At 53.9% G+C, this 21121-nt stretch overlaps 6 protein-coding genes across 7 annotated transcripts; 2 read left to right on the top strand and 4 right to left on the bottom strand.

Moving 5' to 3' along the window:
• Position 1: 1 nt before the first annotated feature.
• Positions 2-2151, bottom strand: NCU08052 (aquaporin). Its single transcript, XM_960090.3, has 3 exons — positions 1154-2151; positions 789-1089; positions 2-727 (listed from the first exon to the last, which is right to left on the bottom strand). The coding sequence occupies exons 1-3, from the start codon at positions 1652-1654 to the stop codon at positions 393-395; spliced, it is 1137 nt and encodes a 378-aa protein (XP_965183.2). The 5' UTR covers positions 1655-2151; the 3' UTR covers positions 2-392.
• Positions 2152-6121: 3970 nt separating this feature from the next.
• On the top strand, positions 6122-9748 carry NCU08051 (hypothetical protein). Its single transcript, XM_960089.2, has one exon. It carries the CDS (start codon positions 6307-6309, stop codon positions 7939-7941), a length of 1635 nt encoding a protein of 544 aa, XP_965182.2. The 5' UTR covers positions 6122-6306; the 3' UTR covers positions 7942-9748.
• Positions 8281-9213, bottom strand: NCU16303 (hypothetical protein; the record flags this gene model as incomplete). Its single annotated transcript, XM_011395022.1, has 1 exon — positions 8281-9213. One exon carries the CDS (start codon positions 9211-9213, stop codon positions 8281-8283), a length of 933 nt encoding a protein of 310 aa, XP_011393324.1.
• Positions 9749-9927: 179 nt separating the features above from the next.
• On the bottom strand, positions 9928-12079 carry NCU08050 (hypothetical protein; the record flags this gene model as incomplete). The annotated part of the gene is made up of 2 exons (XM_960088.2): positions 11020-12079; positions 9928-10896 (listed from the first exon to the last, which is right to left on the bottom strand). Exons 1-2 carry the CDS (start codon positions 11743-11745, stop codon positions 9928-9930), a joined length of 1695 nt encoding a protein of 564 aa, XP_965181.1. The 5' UTR covers positions 11746-12079.
• Positions 12080-13107: 1028 nt separating this feature from the next.
• On the top strand, positions 13108-18588 carry NCU08049 (the record flags this gene model as incomplete). Of its 2 annotated transcripts, XM_011394883.1 has the most annotated exons (7): positions 13108-13266; positions 13457-14576; positions 14800-15742; positions 16065-16320; positions 16595-16655; positions 16796-16844; positions 17016-18373. In XM_011394883.1, the coding sequence occupies exons 2-7, from the start codon at positions 14268-14270 to the stop codon at positions 18371-18373; spliced, it is 2976 nt and encodes a 991-aa protein (XP_011393185.1). In that variant the 5' UTR covers positions 13108-13266; positions 13457-14267. The 2 variants fall into 2 exon arrangements, with proteins under 2 accessions (XP_011393185.1, XP_011393186.1); XM_011394884.1 differs by lacking the exon at positions 13108-13266 and having other exon boundaries at positions 13363-14576; positions 17016-18588.
• Positions 18589-19468: 880 nt separating this feature from the next.
• Positions 19469-20738, bottom strand: NCU10501 (hypothetical protein; the record flags this gene model as incomplete). Its single annotated transcript, XM_001728004.1, has 3 exons — positions 19469-19601; positions 19747-20469; positions 20548-20738. 3 exons carry the CDS (start codon positions 20736-20738, stop codon positions 19469-19471), a joined length of 1047 nt encoding a protein of 348 aa, XP_001728056.1.
• Positions 20739-21121: the final 383 nt, after the last annotated feature.

The following is a 21121-nucleotide window of genomic DNA, read 5'->3' as shown; positions in this document are numbered from 1 at the left end:
CTTCTCACCATATCATTATTTTTTTTATTGATACTGATCACTATAGCAGTACTAGGTAGTAGGTAGTAGGCATTACTAGCATGGCCACAACGGGGCTCTGGTACTATAGGTCTGGTCGCATTGTAGGTGCTCTTCTCATCGTCGTTACTCAGGGGTTCGTTATCCGTTGTCCATTTCTCGTCCCAACCAAGAATTCAGTTCAAGTATCCGTTCCGTCCAAAGAATAAAGGCATCCATTCTAATCCCAACGCCAAAGGTTATTCAAAAACAAAAGGAAAAGAAGAAAAAAAAGAAAAAGAAAAGGAAAGCCAAGCAAGTACTTGTCAGTAACACGCGAACAGCAGCACCCCCTCAGGAATCACCAATCATTGCCCCCCACGTCTTTTGGGCCATCACAACTCCTCCCTCGGTACCTGCGCCGGCTGGTTGTGGAGTGCAGCCGCCTCGCCATTAGCGAGGGGTTGCGTAAGGTTGGTAGGAGTGTGTTTCAATCCATCTTGATGCGCGTGACGGGCACCCTCGAGGTCTCCACGACCGTCGTCGTCCGCACCCGAGTTGATATCGTCGTACCGGAGGGCCTGCAACAGCTTGAAAAACCCGCAAGCCAGGAGAGCACCGAGCACGGGACCCAGCCAGTAGATCCAGTGGTATCCAGGGAAGTGGCGGTTGACAATGGCCGGGCCGAGGGAGCGGACAGGGTTGAGACTGCCGCCGGTAAAATAGACGCCTGTTGATCGACCGTCAGCATATGATCTGGGAAAGGGGGAAGAGAAGGAAAAAGAACTTACCGACTAACTCAGACAGGAACAAAGCCAGGCCAATGGCTACTGGAGCAACAAACGTTCCCTGGTGTTTCTCGACGGCCATCATCAAAATGACAAAGACCAACTCGCACGTCAAGAATAGCTCGATGAAGAAGCCCTGGGCAACAGTCGCTCCGCCTCCCAGAGTAGTTTCCACAGCCAACGGACCGGGGAAAATCACTTGAACCAACCCAGCAGCCGCAGTGGCACCCAGGATCTGAGCAACGATGACAATGACAGCACGAACGGCGGGGAAACCACCAACGAGGACAAGTGCGAGCGTAACCTATGATACGTATGTTAGCATGTTTGATGGTCTGGGAAAATGGGCAAGAGTAACAAAAACTTACAGCAGGGTTAAAAGCACCGCCGGTAACCCTGAAAAAGGCCCAAACGTTCACCATCAGACTGAAGCCAAAAGCGAAGGCAATGTACAGCAGGTTGCTCGTCGAGGGTAGTTTTGCGGCATTGGCCGGAGCCGTGTTGGCCACCTGTGTCCCAGCAAAGGCAAAGAACAAGAACATGAAGGTTCCGACAAACTCGCCTATTCCAAAGACAAGATGGGTGCGCATGGGCTGCGACATTTTGGCAAAGGGGGCCATGATGCCTCTGGAGGAGCCTCTTCCAACGGCCGTCAAAGTACTCGACTGATGAGAGTGGGTATGGGAAAGGGCGTACTTGGTGGTGGGAGTGGGCGGTGGGATAGCGGTAATGGAGACTGAGACAGGATGTAGGCCAGCTTTCTTCTCTGATGGTGGTGACAGCAGGAATGTGGTCTGCTGCGAGAGAGGAGGGCTTTTATCTATCTCGAACACGGCGGCCGAGGAGACGACTGGAGTGTGGGCACCCATAGTGTCTGTCTATCTGCCCCTGTGTTCCTCGAGCTCGGGCGCTGTTCGATCAACAGGCGATGATGTCCTGGTGGGCTGATGCGTCTGTCGGCTAGGGACGTGTGTGCGGGCAGCAGATGCAGTGGTTCAACGGCTTACCGGGATGCTATGGTTGAACAAAGCGGTTGGTACCCTTGAACGTCTGCTTGTCCTTGGGCAACGACGATCCCTGCTTTGTCTGCCGGTTGCTGTCTTTTGTTTTGCACTCCAGACTGCTGCAGTGAAACACCGGCACAAGAATTCTCGTCGGCTCTGGATTGATGCCCGCACCAGCGGTGTGATGATGACGCGGAAACGAAATCAAGAAGCAATGGTGACGCTGCAATGTGCGGTTTCGGGCGGTTAACGAACGTTTGGCGATTCGGATGGGATGAACCGGCGGAGCAATTGAAAAGCAAAAGCCGTTACGATCGGAGACGGGGAGATCAAAGCCGCCCGAGATGCCAGGTGTGTCCTTGGTGTCTTTACCTCCGAGTCGTGTGTCCCGCAGTATGTTAAAGGAAGTGAGGCGGGAGGCGAGGATAGCGAGGATAGCCGAGTCGGCAATGGTACGGTAGCCGGTTGATCGCTGCAGCGAAGAGTAGAGGTACCCAACAAAAGCAAAACAACAACAAAAAATGATGTAATTATGATGATGATCTCTGCGTGAGGAAGATCTGGCCAACGGTCAAGTTGCGGGGGATTTGTGATGGGGATCAGGTATTAGTTCCAGGTCTAAGAAAAGATACTGCTGGATGTCGTCGAGTAAAAGATGCTTGGTAGTTGTGGTTATCAAATATTGACAGAAAGGAGAAAAGAGAGGAGAAGGGCCAAACCCGAGTGCAGTGGTCGTGGAATTGGGGAGATGGCAGTCTACTAGTAATGAGTGCTTTCATGTATGGGCAAGGAGGTAAGAAAAAGAAGGCACGATGGAGTCATGTATGTAATTGTGAGTGCGCATCGATTGAGTGGATGGCGGCACTCCTCCAGTCCCGTCATGGCTTGGCCCGCCCACTGCATGGCGTGGTCTGGTCAGTACCTACTAGTAAGTAGAGTACACTACAGTAGTAGGAGACACACCAGCAGTCGTTCCTTCCGTCTTTCCCTGGCTGTTAGTCTAATATTAGTCCGGCGCCATCGCGCGGGCATGCGAAGCAACGAAAGCCACCTCAGGAAGGAGCCGGCTGATACTATCAAACACCATCGACTAGCGCCTTCCGGGAGGGTGTTGGCTGCTTGGCCGAAGAACAACCTAGCATGGAAACCTGGAACTTTTCCGAGATACGCGGTTCGAAAATTAGCTCTACACACCTACATTACTTAAGAGGTAACTACACCCTCTTTCTGGTGAACATGAGATGGTGAACATGCGGGTGGTGGATGGCTGGCAATATCCGGCGTTGTCCCGAGCGTTCTCAACTATCCTGGCTCGAGTCCACAGATCGGATTGGTGGCTTGAAGCCTCTTTTGGCCCGTGCATCTGAGGCAGAGATCTAGCTTCCGTCTTGGAGGTAGTACGTAGGGAAGGGAGGAAGGGTACCTCTACGTATCTCTTCCATCACTGCAAGCATCGTGATGCTGAGACTTGGCGGTCTGTGTTTTCTCTTTAGTTTCGCTTGTCTTGGCCATGCCAGTCTCTGTCCACTGACGCCCCGAAGGTGCCGATGATGCCAGCCAGGAATGGATGAGGACTCGTATAAACTCAAGTTGACTCGACAATACTATCCAAGGTACCTAGACCGCTGCTGTGTCAGATGCTGGCACTCTTCAGTTGGAAGGCATCCATCCATCTCCTTTACCATGCGTTGATACTAGCTCATCTCCCCGGCGGTTTGGTACATGCTACGCCATGCTGTTAACAACCCCCCAGTCTTACACCTACCCCGGTCTGTTAGTGTACACTACCAGAGCCCCCCTGTACTGTTCTGGATTTCTACCGATTCGGGATCCCTGTTGCGCCATGCTATCTAAGTGTAGTAGTCTCGGCTTTGTTTGTTTCCATCACGGCTCCTTCGACGTGTTCAATGCAGTCACTGTCACGAACAGGAACATGGTTGAGCTGTCAACCTTGGTTCTCGTGGCCGCCATGTACTTGGGGCCCCAATGAGCTGATGCACCGCGAGTCCCGACCGTAATAATATCCCTCGATGCCCTTGCATGCGGGTTTTCTTACATGGTGTTCACTATACATTGTTGGCTGGATTGAAAGGGGAAAGGTGTAGATCCGGGACGTTGACCGGATGAGCCTAGATGCCTTTCAGCCATTGGGTATTCGGTAATTGGAAAGAAGATAGGTCCAAAGGAAGGTCGGGGGAGATGAGAATGCGTGCTTGGTGCAATAAAAGTCCAAGTGCTAGCGCTGACTTGCACTAACACTTACACACTAGAGATATTCGATCTGTGGATGAAGCCGTCGGGTGGATGGAAGCATCGAGGGATGGAGATGGGATGCGGCTACCCGTCAAGCAAGCTCAGCAGAGGCGTACAAGATCAATCGAGTCTTTGATTTCCTGCGTCGTTCGGTTGCTGCCGTCGTCGCGATCACGATGTTTGTTTTGAGAATTCGCTGGTCATGCCTTGGTGACTGTCAATTACAGTAGCCGCGGCCATTGATAACTCTTAGTAGTGTTAGTGCATGTGGATCTGATGCATCAACTCAAGCCACACACGGCTTCGCCTGCAGGAGCGGGTGTTTGCGTTGTGGGTCCATTTTGGGGTGAGGATCCATTCTGAATGCTGCAGTCGCATCGGATTGCCAGCGGTTTGGCCACCCCTCCCCCTTGTCCTCCGGCATTGCCTCATCTCCACCACGAACAGAACGCCGACCGTTGACGATGGTCGGTCGCACGTGTTGTTTATGGTTTAATGATACCCGCCTCTGCGGTAGCTCCTCGAGTTTGCTACGTGAACCGAGCTGATAAGCTGAGCTCCTTGCCCTGGGGACTGGGTTCGATCCTTGGCGGTGGACTGCCACGAAGAAGCATCACGAGATCATGTCACTAGGTGCTTTGTACGGTTGTTGGGATGAGCGGTGCGGACTTGTCGTCCGCCAGAGCCATGTTTACCGCCGGCTTCTCGTCCTTCGGTCCTTCGTATACGATATTGCACCTCCCCCGCTTAGTCTTTTGGTCAGAAAGGAATGTTAATGACGTCAAATGTCTCGAGATAAATAGGTCCCATCCCACCCCCAATTCTCGAAAAAGGAACTGAAGGCACAAACCGATGGCCATGTTTCAGTTCTGGTCTACCTAGCTAACCGCTTTGTGAACCCGCATCAGCAATGCGACCGTTAGAGGTTGGATCATAATGCTGTCATATGGAGGACGATAGGTACCGCACCACTGGTCTGCCAAAGAGGGCCGGTTTATTGTTGTGGTTATTCATGCTGTTTGTGTATCACCACCAACGCCCTTTTCTTTCAAATAAGATTAAGCATGAATAACCACATCTTTTAATGTTTGGTTGATGGTAAGCCGCCCGGAGATTGGCGTCAGCCAGTGGTGTGGCGCCCTGGAACCTCCTACGATCGCATATAATGGAAGTCGAGGGGATGGGCACGGGTATATCAAGCAACAGGCATAGCGAGAGTTGTGAAAACGCAATCTGGTGGCGTTAATGGCGTGTGCACTTCACATATGCATGGACAAGGAGGGACGACATTGTTGAGACGAGCAAAGCATCAGTTTCGAGCTGAGGTGATTCACTTTGGCGACACAAGACATTGCGGGTGTTGCAGTGCTTTCTTGATATTGCCCTCTTTTCCTTTTGCTTCTGTTGCGGATATCGTGGGTTGTCCTTTGGTGTTGGGAATTGGACCGAACCAAGACTGGGACCCAACTACCTACCCTAGAGGTAAGAGGGACCTGGACGGCGTTGAGGCTCTTGGCGCTATACTTCCAGCGCGCAACAACAGGGGCAGAGAGCAGTGCTGACGGACGGGCTGTTCGCTTTTCGTCCCAACAGCTTTGTTAGTGCAGGTTTCCCCGCTCCCACAGGTCTGGTGCTCTCACCTGGACCTTAGGTGATTCCTCCATACTTTGATCTTGAAATGTCATGGAAGAGATGGAATGGAAGTCGGAAATGACATGGAATGAAAACCGTTGTAGATCAGGGTAAGGGGAGAAAGAAGCGACGAGGGTCCCCGGGTCAATGTTGGAACAATAAAAATAAAAGACGGTCACGTTACCTTTCAGTCACTCGAGTCGTGGCTAACGTCGGTCGGTTAGTTGATCACTGCACTCCCGTCACTGCAACACTTCCTCAGCCACTCACAGCAGTGGGGCCGGGGACATTGTGGGGCTGGACGAAGCAGGTGGGGACAGGCAGCTTCCTTCTGGGTAGCCCGCCACAGTAGCCACTTTGCCAAGCCACACTTGCACTCTTCAAGTTGGTCGGCGTTCGCCCCGCCGTCAACATGAACCACCATGATTCATCTTTCATCACCATCCATGGGCATCCACCGACATTCACCACTGCTAGTCAGTCGGTAATGAAACGACAGAGATCCAGCAACGACGACCACTGCCGCCATGGGAACAGGCACTCGCCAGTCGACATATATCATGTCCGCCCACCACGGCCAATGGGGCTGATGTCAATCCATCCCTAAATCTGACCAAACTGAGTTCGCAAACATGCCGGCGACGACGACGACATCGGCCCCCAGCCAAACCCCCGGCCAAACCCCGGTCGTCAACATCACGGCCGCTCACATCATCAAGTGCGCCAACCCCGAGAGCGCCGACTACCTCCCGTCGCCTTTCCGACTTGGTCCCTTGGATCACTTTGCCCATACCGCCGTCCCCACCGACCTGGTCTACGTCTACGAGAAGCCCAATTTCCTTCAGGCCGAAGACTTTATTCCCATCGCACGACTGCGTGACGCCATCAGCAGCCTCCTCAACTACTACCCCCACCTGACTGGCCGCCTCGCCGTCGACCCTTCCAATGGCGTCCGGAGTATCACCAAGCTGGGCACGGGCGTCTCCCTGTTTGAAGCATCTTGCGACCAGCCGCTGTCGCCGTCTCCAGATCATGAGCATGTTGAGATGACCAATCTCCCAGGGGCAGGCGAAGCGCTGATTCCTCCCTCATTCCCTACAGTGCCTCCGCCTTCTGAAGCAGGGCTGGCTACTACTGCGGCTCACTGGGATCCCTCTTTCGACGACGAAACGGGCATCCAGCGCGGTCCCCTTCTGCTAATCCAACGTACCCAGTTCAAGTGCGGCGGCGTTGCCATCGGGTATCGCATCTCCCACACCGTCTGCGCCGCAGAGGGGTGCATTCATCTGTACCAAGACTTATGCGAAATCTACCGCAAGCTTTCTCGTGGTGATGACGGGGTCCTTGACCTCCCACCGCACATCATCCCCTTTGCCGCCGACCGAATAACCACCCCCAATGAGGAATCACAAAATCATGCCATTGAAAATCCGCCCTTGGGCTACCTAGTCTCCTCCCATCCAGGCGAAGCACTAGGCGGCGATGCCGACAAGCACATGAAGAGTACAGTCTCTTCAGACACTGCTGTCCAAGAGCCTCCCATCTCTATCGCCGACACTTATCTGCACTACTCCCCCTCTGAGCTTGCCAACCTCAAGATCAAAGCTACCAACCCCGACGACCCCGACTCCTGGGTATCCACGTTTGAAGCCCTCCTTGCCCACCTGTGGCAGCAAACCCACCAGGCCCGCGTCCGCGCCGCTTCCAATCAAGCCCATCGTATGCTCACGGGCGGCCCCAAAAGCGTCCCGACACCCAGCTTTTGGACCAACATCAACTTTTCCCATTCCAACCGCCTCGACCTCGCTGGACAAAGGAAGGGGATGGGAAAGAGTCATTACTTTCCCAATGCCGTTCTTCCCGTTTTCTTAACCGTGGCTGAGGACGATACGATTGACTTGTACGATGCCCCGCTCTGGCAGGTGGCCAAACTAGTACACGAGGCGATACGCCATCCCGAGACTGCCAGCACCGAATACGCGTTGGCGGTCACCAACTGGATGTGTGACTTGACCGACAAGCGCCTGGCCAAAGTCGACTTCAACCTGTTTGCGAGGTGGTGCTTTGTGAATACGGATTGGAGCAAGTACGAGCTGTATGGGGAACGGACAGCGCTGGATCATGTTGAGGCAGTGTTGGCAGCCCCGCCATTCACGACGATATCGAGGTTGGATGGCTTTACGACTTTTGTTCAAGCGAGAGAAAGGGGAGGGATTGACGTGAGGTTGACGATGAACAAGGCGGCCTCGGGATATTTGGAGGGATGATTTGGGCATGTTGTCCATAGGACAAGGCGGGAGCTGTAGCGAGTTGGAGAACCTGGGTACTCGAAGGATCTGACCGAGGAAGTTTTGGCAGGCTGTGATCCATGGAATTCTCTACCTTACCATCTCCAGACTAGCATTAAGGAGCGAAGGCATCGGGAGTGCATCATTCAAACATCTACCCACAGCAAAACGTACATGGCCAAACAGCCTTCGCTTCTTTGTCCTGTCCGAAATCCGTTTCCATCCATGAACGTCAAGGCCTCAAACTCGCTGTCTACCTCTAAACCAACTAATCTCCCTTTCGAGCCGACCACCACAAAACAGACATACGAAACAAAATCAGAAAGTCGCCGGCTGCGGATCACAGTACCCAAACTCGGGCTGACAACCCACGATATACGGACAGAACTGATCCCCATCTCCACACCATCCAAACTGGCTGCAACACCGGCCATAGGCACTTCCCAAACAGTTCTGTCCGTTTCCGCACCGCCCATCTGTACTTGGCACTTGGCCGGGCGGTAGCGTGTATGTCGGGCCAGCGCTCGTACTGGTGCTTGTCCGGGTTGAAGTAGTAGTACTGGGGGTGGAAGTGGAAGTGGAAGTGGAAGGGGAAGTGGTTCCAGGGGATCCGGAATCATCCTCGCAAAGACCAAAAGCAGATTGGCAGCCTGCACCACAGTACTCGGGTCCGGAACCGCACCAGAAGAAACGAGAGCAGCAGGGGCCCCAACCGGCGTCGGTGATGCCAGGGCAAATGGTAGAGTTGCCGCATTGTCCGTTGGTGGTGATGATTCCGGTGGGGATGGGGACGAAACTGCTGGCGCTGGTGCTGCTGCGTGTCGAGGTAATGCTGGTGGTGGTGGTGGATGTGCTGCTAGTGGACCTTACGGTGGTCGACGTCGTAGTGGTAGAGGTGGTAGCCACGGGTCGAGGCCATCCACAGACGCCATAAGCAGGCTGGCAATCAAAGCCCGGGTAACAGTGGTCCACGGTGTCGCCACAGTAGCCGTACTCGGAACAGCAGAGGCTGTCGGGGCAGCGGCCATAGTTGGCTCCGCAACGGCCGGTGGTGGTTTGGCGGATATGAAGCGGCTCGTGAGGGGATTCGTCAAGACCTAGAGCGCGGAGTTCGGACAGGGAGGTGCCGTTGGGGGGTTGATGTTGACGACGGGCGAGGGCGCGGAGGAGTTGTCGGTCTGGGAGGGAAAAGTCGTGGGCGAGAGCTGGAAGGGACCACCAGCTCCGCGCGAGGAGGTTGAGGAACTTCATTTTGATCGAGTTTCTGTCTTTTGACAATGAAGGGTTATCTGGTCCGAACCTGGTGACCGAAAGATCACGGCGTGATGGGGGAAACAAGCCCGACGAGGGGAAGAGGGCATATGAGAGGTTTTGAAGCTCTTTCGGGACTTTCTTTTCCGCCGGCTTCTTCCCACACTTGATCACTCACTCTCCCTTCTTGGCTCAAGGACCCTCGATACCAAACTTTTGGCTGACGTGGACAGACACATGCACATGTGATAAGACGCCCAGAAATTTTGTCAACAGCCAGAAAGGGAATAACCACTCGGTCGTGCTGTTCCCCGGGATATAACCGTTTGGCAGTTGGAAAGTTGTTGCGGGAGAGCCACCTAATAAAGAGGCTAAATAACCGGCTGCCGGGTTTGCCGAGTTTGTGTTGCCGCAGGAACGGGGAATCTTGTCCCGTGTCAACCAACGTCCGAAAACCACGTTGTTCTTATACCGTCTTGGAAGAAACTGGGTGACTTCATTGTTTTTTTTTCTATTGTGTCTGGGGAAGTTCGGTATTTGATGTGCGGTTGGAACATCCAAAGAAGGATGAAACGACGGGACAGACGAAGCCATTTCCGTTTCCAGAATACCAAGTTACCTACGTAAAGCATCCCGCTATCACAATCACATGAGGCTCAATAGCCCAGTCCCATCACTATGTCATCACGCCAACTTACCCGGTCACATCTCCAGTCACATGTTCCCAGCCTTCAGCTCCGAGCCCATTGCCTCAGAACGGGAAGCCGCACCGACGGCCTCCTCCTCCTTCCTAACCGCCTCCTCCGCCGCCTCAAACGCATCATAACAAAACAACACTTGCCTAAACTCGTAGGTCCACGGCAATGTATCCTTGTGCGGCAACGGCCCCTTGTAATACCTCCTCGCCTCTTCCTCCACGCCTTCGACGTTCAACCACTTGGGCCCAGCATTGGACGCCAACATGGTCAAGTTACACCTCGGGATACGTAGCTGATCAAATAGCTGCAGACGACGCTTGACGAATTCTTCAAGCTGCGGAGGATCAGAGGGGAAGTCGCGAAAGAGGACTTCTATCGTGGCGGCGGACTCGATGGCAATGGCTCCGCCGGCTGCATGCGTGGGCATCATGACGTGCGCCGCGTCACCTATCACCACTGCTTTGCCGCGGACGAAGGAGTTCAAGGCGGGTCTTTTGAACAGGTGGTGGACTTTGATGCCTTCCTCGCCTGTCCCCCTTCCATTGTCCTCCTCTTTCTCTCCTTCCTCCCCAAAAGCCAAATCGACCAAGGCCCTCACCGCCCCATTAAATCCGCTCAGAACCTTTAGTACCTCCTCCCTCCCCACCGCCGTTGACCAACCCCGACCCGGTGGTGACGACTCCCCCGCCTCACCACTAGGTTGCGGCGGCGTGTCATGCACGATAGCGTTGTTGAGCACGCGTCCGCCGCGGCAGGGGTAAGAGACCCAAAGTACATCACGAATGGGGTCGTGCCATGACAAAAAGCCGGGGAGGGGGCCGCCTTGATTGTGAGGAAGAAAGTGCGGGCGCAGAGAAGGGTTAGTGAGGAGCGGGGAGGAAGGGGTGAGGGGGAGGAGGAAGCGGTAGATTGAGCGGCTGGTTGGTCGTGCTAGGTACGAGGATGGTGTCGAGGAAGGTGGCAGGATGGACGGGAGGAGTTTGGACTGTCGGGAGAAAGGATGTTAGCGAAGGTGATGCAAGGAGGGAAGGAGGATAGCGAAAGGAGGGAAAGAAAGAAGGAAATGGCAAATGCAAGAAAGAGGAAGAAGGGACACGTAAAAACGTACGTGAGCACCGTCAGCAACAACCACTAGATCCCATCCCTCCAGTTTTGTTTCATCCCTGAACTCGATCACCCCTTCTTCGCAGTTCAATCCCACTACTTCTCTTCCCAATTCAATTTTGACCGGTCCTCCATCAATCATCCCTTTTCTTCCACGCTCCGCATCTACTTTCCCCTCCGTTTCCCTCGTCTTTTCTTTACTTCTAGATATCGCCCCCTTTATCCTCTGCGCCCCAACCAACTCCCTCAACCCCCAATGTAAATCCGCCCTATGAACGCCCCAAGACCCTCCATGGCCCTTTTCACCTCCCACTCCCAAATCCTCCCCAAACCCTTTATATTCCTCCGACTTGACAACCTCCAACGTATCCGCCCTCGCAAATCGAATACTCCAATTCGGCACCGGCTCTGCCTTGTTGAAATCGAAGCCCCATCGCGAGAGACATAAGCTGGCGTTGGGAGGCAAAGTGATGGCGGCGCCGGTCTCGTTGGAAAAGAGCGAGCGCTCGAAGATGGTGCACGACCAACCCGCTCGGCGGAGGGAAATGGAGGCGGAGAGGCCCGAGATGCCGGCGCCGAGGATGGCGGCGCGGGGGCGGAAGTTCTGGATCGAGGGGGAGGAGGAGGAGGAGGTCGGGGAGGTTGTCGAGGAGGGGAGGGCGGACGGTGATGTCGTGGGGGGAGCGGAAGCCATCTCGAGCGCCATATTGGCGATGAAATCGGACGCCATGATGCTTTAGTGACGATGGCCAAGAGGGTTAGATGATGATGTTCGAGGAGGTTGGAGGATGCATCTCGACGTCGTCAAACCCCGCGCGCGGGTGGCAGGTCAGTCATCAAGCACGCTCGCTGTACGACCCTCATACCGGCGTCGTCGCACAGCAGCGCGTGGCAAACAGCTGCATCGTCGTAGCTCATCCCATTTCCATGCATGACAAGAGTGCAATGCGCATCCCGTTCAGTCACCGATGCATAGTGTACGGCTGAAGTCCAGATGGTTGGCCGTCATGCGTGCCAGGCACCTCTTCGCGGTTGGTCCATTCTCGCTGCTCCCTGGCGGCCACCGCTATTTTTTTTTTTTTTTTCTAATTGTTTTCAATTTTCTTGTAGCGTTTCCCCACTGTTTGTCCGTCAGTAACTGAGATCTCGATGACATTTCAGGTCTGGGTTTCACCTGGTACAAGAGAAAACCGCCTCGCTTAATCAACCATCTCGATGCGCCCTTGGTATTTCCCTCAAAATATTTGTGGGGCTGATTTCCCCTGTAAGGACGGGCCGAGCAGCAAATCCACCAGAGATTGTCAAAATCAGGTGATGAGGCCATTCACAGATGCAAGTAAACACACTCGAGATAGGTAGGGGGCTCCATCCCACCAACCCTGCGCGAGTCGACAATTTGGGCCTAGAACTGTCTGGTATGTCGAACACCGTTGAGCCCGTCCTGGAGATTGTTGGACCCATCCATTCCTTTTGCAGTCATCCGGCCACAGATGCTTGATGGAATGTCCGGCGATGCCACCTTCAAAGTCCGATCCTTTCGCCTTCACCACAAAGTCTCCGCAGTATGTAGGCCGCTGGCCCAGGACCACCCCGGCTTGGGTCACCAGTCGAGTGGGCGGCGGTTTGCGGGAAAAAAACAAGTCTGTGGGGAAAGGATCGAGAATCCATTTCGGATTACACATGCATCCATCACGGGGCCAGCAACGGGGACATGGACGTCTGACTGACGAGAAACAGGCCAGCTGTATCTCCGGTGCTAGTCAGCAACAAGTTCGTGCTTCCGCCGTGACATGGACCGCACGCGCAAGGTACAATCCCCCTCTTGGGTCCTCGTTCTGTCACGCAGGGTACGGGGAGTTGGCGGCGGGGGACCGGACTCACCTCCGGATTATGTTAGTGGACGTAACCGGGATCCCACGACTTGCTACGTCTGAGCTGGTAGGGTTCCTAACAATATCTGACTGGAGCCGGCTGATTTCGAGAGGCGTGATTGGACCAAAATCAAGGTGAAAAAAAAAAGGGGGCGAAGGGAGAGTGGAAGCCACGGAACCGTTGGGGTCGTTATCACCACCCAAGTTTTGCCCCGTGCCGTGCTCCAACCGTTTCACATCTTCGGGCAATCCCATCCATCCATCCAGCAAAGAGGAGCACCCGGAGATTTCAACGCGCTTCGTTCCCCGCGTCCGGGCTTTCATGCCATCGCTGAGTCGTTTTCTGTTAGGGAACAAAGACTGCGTAGGGCCCAAGCAAGGTAAATGCCTGGCCCCCCTGAGCGGACACACGAGTGGTCGAGTGGACGTTCGTTTCTCACAGAAAGATTCCTCCTCTGGCCGTGTTCATGGGGGCCTCCGATTGGAAAATCATCATCGTCATCTTGCGATCATAGACACACCCTGACCTACGACCAAGGAACAGCTCGCTGATCATCCGTCTCCGTCCAGTGATTCATCGCTGCAGCAATTTGGTGGGGCAAGAGTACCTCTAGTCTAGGAACCTGCTCCGTTGGCTGGATCCCATTCTTTGAAAGCGTGCTGCGGGCACACTGTACCTTGGGCCAGAAAGGATAGGTAGCCAAGAGAGGCTTTACCGGCATTCGGGGCCGGTTCCTTGCGGAGTGTTTTCTCGGGTTGGTTGGAAGTGATCCCGGTTCCAGTTGAGCAGCAGTGTGGTCCCGTTGTGACCGCCCACCCCCCCTCGTGCCCCCCCCCCCCAGTCTCGACTAGGGAAGCATCACCCGTGTGTGCGTGGGTGTACATACGTATTGCTTCAGACTTCCTCACGGACCGCTTGTTGACAGCTGGGAGGCTACCTCTTTGAGCTGGCCCGCTGCTTATGCTGGCCACTGCCTACCACGGTTGCAGCTGTTGCTGGCTCGGGTAGGATCCACAAGAGAAGCATCGGGTCTTCGGGATTCAGGCCAGGCCAGGCCAGGACAGGGCAGCCAGACACCGCTGACAGAAAGAAAGCCTTTTGCTTCGCTTTCTCCTCACCCATCGGAGGACCGAAAAAAAAAAGGGAAGAGAGAGCAATACCACCTCATCCTTGTTCCTCAACAACGTGGATTACAACAACATCAAGTACCACCTCAACTCCCTGTCGTGCCTTTCCATGCGGCTACGGACCCAAGCAGACCTTTGTTCTTCCTGTTGCCATTCCCTCCCCCCTGGACATTTCAGCAGCACCAGCCCAAGGACCATTGTTCTCGTCTAGAGCATCCCCTACCCAGTCCTTTCCGAGTTCGAGCAGGTACCAATGCAAAACTTTCGCGAGATTCGACCAGCTTCCATCCCAACCAACGGCGGCCACGATGTTGAGGGAGTAGCAGCACAACCAGCACTACAGCCACGAGACCACGCTGAGCAGCAACAACAACAACAACAACAACAGCGTCACACTCACAATCTCCCCCATGTCGTTGCCCCGGGCTTTTCAGTTGCTGCCGGAAATACAGGCCTACCAATATCCGTCCAAGGGCCACAGCGATTGGAAAGTATTGTGCTTCCGAGGAGAAAGCGCAGTGTGGTTCAAGCATGCCGTGACTGCCGCAAGACAAAGGCCAAGGTGTGACATTTGTTTGCTTTTCTGGTGCTCGACACTATTCATAATGTCCTTCAAGTCATTCTTTGCCACCCCTATCCCATCATTTCGCCTATTTCCCGTGGCTTGCATACCCGTATTACCCGTTAGCCACCCGCGTGTCAAGTCAACGTTGGCCTGCGTTATGTCAGTGTTTGCTAACCCTTGTCCCGGTTCTTGTTTACCACGGGCAACCCCCCTGATCTAGTGCGGCGGACAACGTCCCAAGTGCAACAACTGCAAAGCCAAAGGACGACAATGCGGTTACGATGGCGAAGAAGGCCAGTCGCGGTACAAGGCCATGAAGTCGCGCCTGGCACTGCTGGAGAAGACGATGCAGCAGCTGAGAAAAGCGACGGCTGAGCAGGCGGTGCGCTTGATTGAGGAGCTGAAGCAGACGCCTGACGATTTCTTCACCCCCATGGCGGCTGTTGATGAGGATGAGAACATGAATACCCCTACCGGCACATCGCCATCGACGGTTACGGCCTCGCTTGGGAATGTCTCTACGGCTTCTGGGTCACGGCACAGCTCTGGCCAGTCCATGACCGGTCTGGCACACCAGGAACAAGAGGAAGCGTCTCCCTTTCGTGATCGAGCATCAATCTCGACCGAACCGCCCATCTTGTCTCCGACGCCGTGGCAACTATGGGTGGACAACAGCAGCACCGCGGTCAATCCGTCTCCAGGAGGAGCGTTCAGCAGCAGCAGCAATGGACGACGACAATCCTTCCCATCGGCAGCCATTCAGATTCCGCTTCCCGACCTCGAGACTACCAACGCCGCTATCAACGAGTACTTTATCCGTATCGACCAGCTCTTCCAGCCCTTTTCCCGCGACGAGCTCAAATCTCTGCACCGAATCGCCTCCGGCCTTGACGACGCTACACTGAATTCTGCCCCCATGGACCGAAAACGGCAACAACAAATAGCCCTCAGCTGCCTCACAGCCGTCACCTCCCTTGGTTCTCAATGCCTTATGGATGCGCAGACGGACAGCCGGGTTCAAGAACAAGAAGCGTTTACGAATATCGCCAGACATTACTTGGATGTGGTTATCGAGCACGCGCCGTTGGACGCAGTACGAGTATGTGCGCTGCTGGCGGGGACAGTGATTATGAATAAGCCTGGGTTGGCGCTCAGTTATGTTGGTGTGTTTCCTTCCCCCCCTTTGCCTTTTTTCTTTCCTTCTCTCCGCCGGCTTTCCAGTCTTTCAGCTTCCTCTTTTCCCCCCTCCTTTTCCACCCTTCATTCCTTCCAGAAACACCTCATGTCATGAAAGACCAATCGCAATTGCAGTGCAATAGGAGCTTAGACTGGAAGGAAAGAACGAGGTTGGAACAAGAAGAAGTTGTGAGAAGATCCTCATTCACGGCTGGGGAGATCTACGGCCCATCTCTCCCGTCCGAATCGAACACAGACTGAATCGAGATGCACTAACGCCAAGATCTGCAATCCTCCCCCCTTTTAAAGAAACGGGAATAAACCTGTTTTCTAGAGCCTACAGGATGAATCACGATGCAGCGCAGAAACAGGCACAGCTACTCGAAGCCCAACAGGCGCAGAGACACCACCAGACTCTGGCTGCTGCTGCTGCTGCTGCTTCCTCTTCTTCTTCTTCTTCTGCTTCTTCCTTGCAGGCGCAGCTCGCCTTGTCACCTCCTGTGCTGCCGCACAAGGAAACAATCGGCCATGGAAGAAGTTGGCGGACGTTGGTTTTCCTGGCGAGGTACGTATCGTTTTTTATCTGTTGTTGTATCAACGTCAACTTGTTTCGATGTCGTTCCATTCCATGTCGTCGTTGCTGCTGCACGGACCGTGTGCGTGCGCGTGCCGGCATGGTGCCAATGGACGACGTATTGGATGGATGGTGTGGTGTGACAAAGGGGGGAACTGCGGAACCGGCCGCTTTCTCCACTGATCGTCGGTTTTGTCGCTATTGGACAGGTAGAGGTAGTTCCCTGCTGTGTTGCCAGGAATGCTAATGTTTCCGTCGTCTCCAGTTGGCTGAGCTCGGCTCACGGATACATTATTGGTAGCGACTTGTTGGTTGAGAGACAATTGGTGAGTTATTTTTCTTGAATAGCTGTTTGGAACTATTGGGAGGCTATTGGGAGGCCTATAATCTCCAAACTACTATTAGATGCCTCGGATTCTCGGCCTTAAGAGAGAGAGAGAGAGCACAATATGCTGACCAGTAGCAGAGTCCGGAAGCTGAGCCGCCGTATCCCGAGAATGCGGATTTGGTTGAGAGTAAGTCCGGGCGTTTGGTTTCTTTGTTGTCATTGTTTACAACGCCCCTTTTTTGCACAGTGTCACCATCACAACCGCCCCTGTGTCAATCCTTCATCCCCTTCACGAAACACTAGCATCACCACCACCACCATCACCACCGATCTCGTCTCCAACTAACACTTCCCATAGTCACCGAAATAGCCCTAACCCGTCTCTGCTACATTAAATCTTTCATCCTACGCCTCCGCGCCTCCAACCGGGATCTCACTCCCCACTCCATCCGTCACGTCCTTCACTCCCTTCGCCATTGGTACCACACCCTCCCCTCCACCATCCAACTCAACTTCCACAACCTCTCTCGCTTCTCGCCCGCCGGTTCGCCCTTCCCCCGGACGACTTCCGGAGCCTCTTCAGGCACGACCTCCGGGCTCCTCGAAACACATCGCTCCATCCATCACATCCACATCCTCTACTCCGACTCCATCACCTTGCTCTACCGCTGGTTAATCTCCCAAAGCATCACCTGCCGGCTGCACGGCAACCACGAGGGACATCATGCACTGGACACACCCCTTCGGGAACTTCTCCTGGAGCACGCGGATGACGCGATCCGCGTCGCCGGACTGAGCGCCGTGGTGTTGCGGAGAATGATTCACAATGACGACGAAATTCTAATGCCCTCCTGGACGGCTGGGTTCCAGGCTTATACCAGCTGCGCGGTTTTGCTCTGGTCAGTAGTAGGCAAGATGATCAACAGCATCGGTCTTTACCCTCCACAAACAACATCAAGAGGCACGGGAGGTGAGACAAACAGCATGAACGAATGGGAATACCAAGACCGCTATGGCTGGTACGGCGAACTCGAGCGTGTACGCGATTGTCTTGTTGTTTTGGAGCTGTGCGCTCGCTTGGGAGGGGGGAGAGATGGAGCAGAGAGGTGGTGGAGGCGCATGAGGGCTTTGCTTGCGGTTGTGGAATCTTCTGTCACTTTTCGACTGTGGGAACAACAGCAGCAGCGTCGACAACAACAACAACGCCCGCCGCCCCTGGCCCTCGAACCCCAAGATCGCAGCTACCTCCTTACCCTCCCATCTCCGCACGCGACTATGAACTCCAACGGCAAGCCGGTGGCGGTGGATTACTCCCTCGCCAGAGTCTCGGTTAGTCTGATAATGCTCCTGCATCAAAGTTTTGGAGCGCCGGGGAGTCAGAAGCTGGAGGGAATAGGCGATGAAGAGTTTGCAGCGGGGGATTGGGGACAGCACTCTTCGCGGAGAGGAAGTGCAACTGGTGCAGGTGAGAATGGGAATGGAAATGGAAGTACCAACTTGTTGAGTGGCTTGTTGGATTTGGAGAGCGAGCAGGCGAGTATTTTGGAATGGTTGGGGTGGAGTTTGCCCGTGAGTGGTGGAATTGGGTTGAATGGGAACGGGGATGTGCCTGTTGATCCGGTGATTTCGGGCGGTTATCAGGCGATGAACCAAGATGATCGTCGTGGTAGCGGTGGTGGTAGTATGGGGATGATGAGGATGGACTTGGAGAGGTAGTGAGCCTAGTAGACTTCGATCTGCAGGTTAAAGTCCAGGTTTTCCAGTTGTTTCGTGCTATAATTGGCACCTGCGTCGAGCTGTTGCCAGTGATACGATGCAAGATCGACTCGGTGTTGCAATCTTGGTGACGGACTGTTCGACCAAGGTACGCAATCTCGAGCTTGAATCATTCGCGGAAGGCAACAACGACGGAACAACCTTTGCATCCAAATGCTACAAGTTGAGAGAAGCAAGAGCCATACTTATGCGTTCCCATATAGAGGTACTAAGATATACCAATCCCGAATCCTCCACGAGACGCCTTCTATGCATGTTCAACTTGTTCACATCAATGCCACTGCCAAGTTATGTTCACCTCCCCTGCCCCCAACCTCCATGTCCCTATCTCTGGTACCCATGCTGTCCATGTATCTGGTGCTCATGATGTTCCCGCCCCCAGAACATTACCGCACCTGCATTCTCTTCCGGCCATCCTTGTGCTCCTGCCGCAGCCCACTGCTGCCCTTGCATCTGCTGTCTGTAATCTTGACTCTGATCATGGCCACCGTACTGCATCCCGCGAGTTGGTGGGCCAGCCATCTCAACATCCACATCAAAATCCAACTCATAGTCCTGATACTCCGAGTTTGTAGAGGTAGTAGAGGTAGGAAAGGAGGAGGACCCAGTTGATGAAGCTACAAGTAAGAGCAGATTAGAGGTAGGGATTGGGGGTGGGCTTGATATATCTGGATGTATGTGGAAAGTCTGCTTGAGAGGCTCGTGGAGGCGGAGGAAGGCCGTTTTGAGGTGGGAGGCTACCAATGCTTTTGTGGTTGTTAGCTGTTTGTGTTTTCGGTGTCTTGATAATAGGAAAGAAGAGTTGGGGGAAGATTTGGGCTCAGACTACCCTATGTATTTCTCGTTGGTGTGACAGGAATATAGGTTTGGGATGGTGGTGTAACGCTCATGCGCAAGAAAACAACAATAAAGACTCACGATTGTGCATCAGCTCGGAAGAGCTCCGGCTCAACAACTCCCAGTCGTTCCTCAAACCGATAATTCTTGCGATATTTGCTTCATCTTCTGTTGGGTCGAAACTGGGTAGATCGTCGTTCAGTCTTCGTATTCTCTCCTCAAGATGTTGGACTTTGACGGCTTGAACGAGCACTTGGTCGGAAGGCTGGCTCGACACTTCAAGATCTTTGAGGCATTGGAGCATGTAAGGCGTGAAGACTGTTGGTGAGAGCTGGGATTGATGTATTGCGGCGCTGTTGGTCATCTCCTATTAGCTGTTCTGGGCATCCAGCTTTCTACAACCCGTGAACACCCCGCCGGGTACCCTCTGTATGGGAGAAGGGATCTGGAATCGAAGCAACGAAAGGAAAACATACCATGACCGTAAATACCATACTCCGAGTAATAATCTCTTCTTAATATCAGTTACCCTCTCCTCTTCCTCTTGGGTCTGCCTCGGGTTGCGGTTGAGTCCCAAGTCCTGGACCAAACCTTCCGCTATCCCTAACAGACTGTTAAACCCTCCTCTATGCTGTTCACACCACCATCTCCACCGTCCAAGCACCATCACAGCTGCCATCAGCATCTCTAGGGTGCACTCTCCCCTCAGCGTCACCATCCTCGAGACATGGTTGACAAACTGATATACCTGACTTAGTAATGTTGACTCTGACACGTTTGTCGTGGCAGTGGAAGTGGTGGCAGCCGCAAGGCGGATCGCTGACATGAGCACCGGCCTCTCCACTGCCAACGCTTGACTATCCACGTTATTTGGAACTAATATAAACGGGAAACTTGGTTGGATTTGGGTCAGGAACGTTTGCACAGCGTCTTCATCTGCAGTAGGATTTGATGGGGAGCATGGGCAATTTTGGAGGTTATCGAAAAGCGGAACCGATGTCCCAAGGGCGGGAGGCGGGGAGAGGGTTATAGAGAGTAGGGGTGACGAGGTCGCGCTTTTCAACGGGGCCTGTTGCAGAGATATGTCCGCAGCGAGGTTGCCGATTGATGTTGATGTGAAATCTGCGGTTGATGTAGTGAAGGGAGGTGAAAGGGAGCCGTCGGTGTCAACGTAGATGGAAGAAGATGCATATTCTTTCCTGCTGAATGGAAGCCAAGGCGGTTAGAGAGCACCGAGGGTAGATCATGGTGAATGCCCAAGGGTAATGGAAACAAACCTTGGTGTCCTTGACCGTCTGGGCTTCCTAGGCCTCTGCATTCGTTCCGTACAGGTCTTGAGCAACCGCTCGCATCTGTCGCACTTGGACCCCCGTAACTCGGACGTTCGAGAGCACTTTGCTTTGGCTGCAGCGCATTGAGCGCAAGCCGTTCCCCATTTCGTCGTTTGATCGGCCTTTGTCTTGATCATCCTTGTTCATGCTGAAGGTCTCAAGAGGCTTCAAAGATATCGTGATCCAGGTGTTGTGAAAAGCGTACCTGTAGACAATGCCTAGAATGACTTGAAGTTTTCATCATTTTGTGCACTGGCGGGTTCAGGCGCGATCGTTGTCGAGACATTGCCCCAAGAACGAGTCAAGAGCTGACTCCATCAGAGTGTCATTCCACAGCTTTGTCGGCCTATATGTACCAGGCAATGATATCACGCAGCTCATGTCTCCAGTGTTCCGGAGAGTAAGACGTCTAGGAACTTAGAAATCAAGCCCTGGTCTTATTTCTGACTTGGGGGCCCAGATTGGAGACTTGCGGCTCCAGGCGTGGAGTACATGATGACATGACAAGCAATTGCCGTGG

Source organism: Neurospora crassa, linkage group I (assembly GCF_000182925.2).
Source record: "Neurospora crassa OR74A linkage group I, whole genome shotgun sequence".
NCBI lineage: Eukaryota > Fungi > Ascomycota > Sordariomycetes > Sordariales > Sordariaceae > Neurospora > Neurospora crassa.
The sequence above is the reverse complement of the archived record's forward strand: the minus strand, read 5'-3'. Positions and strand labels throughout refer to the sequence as shown.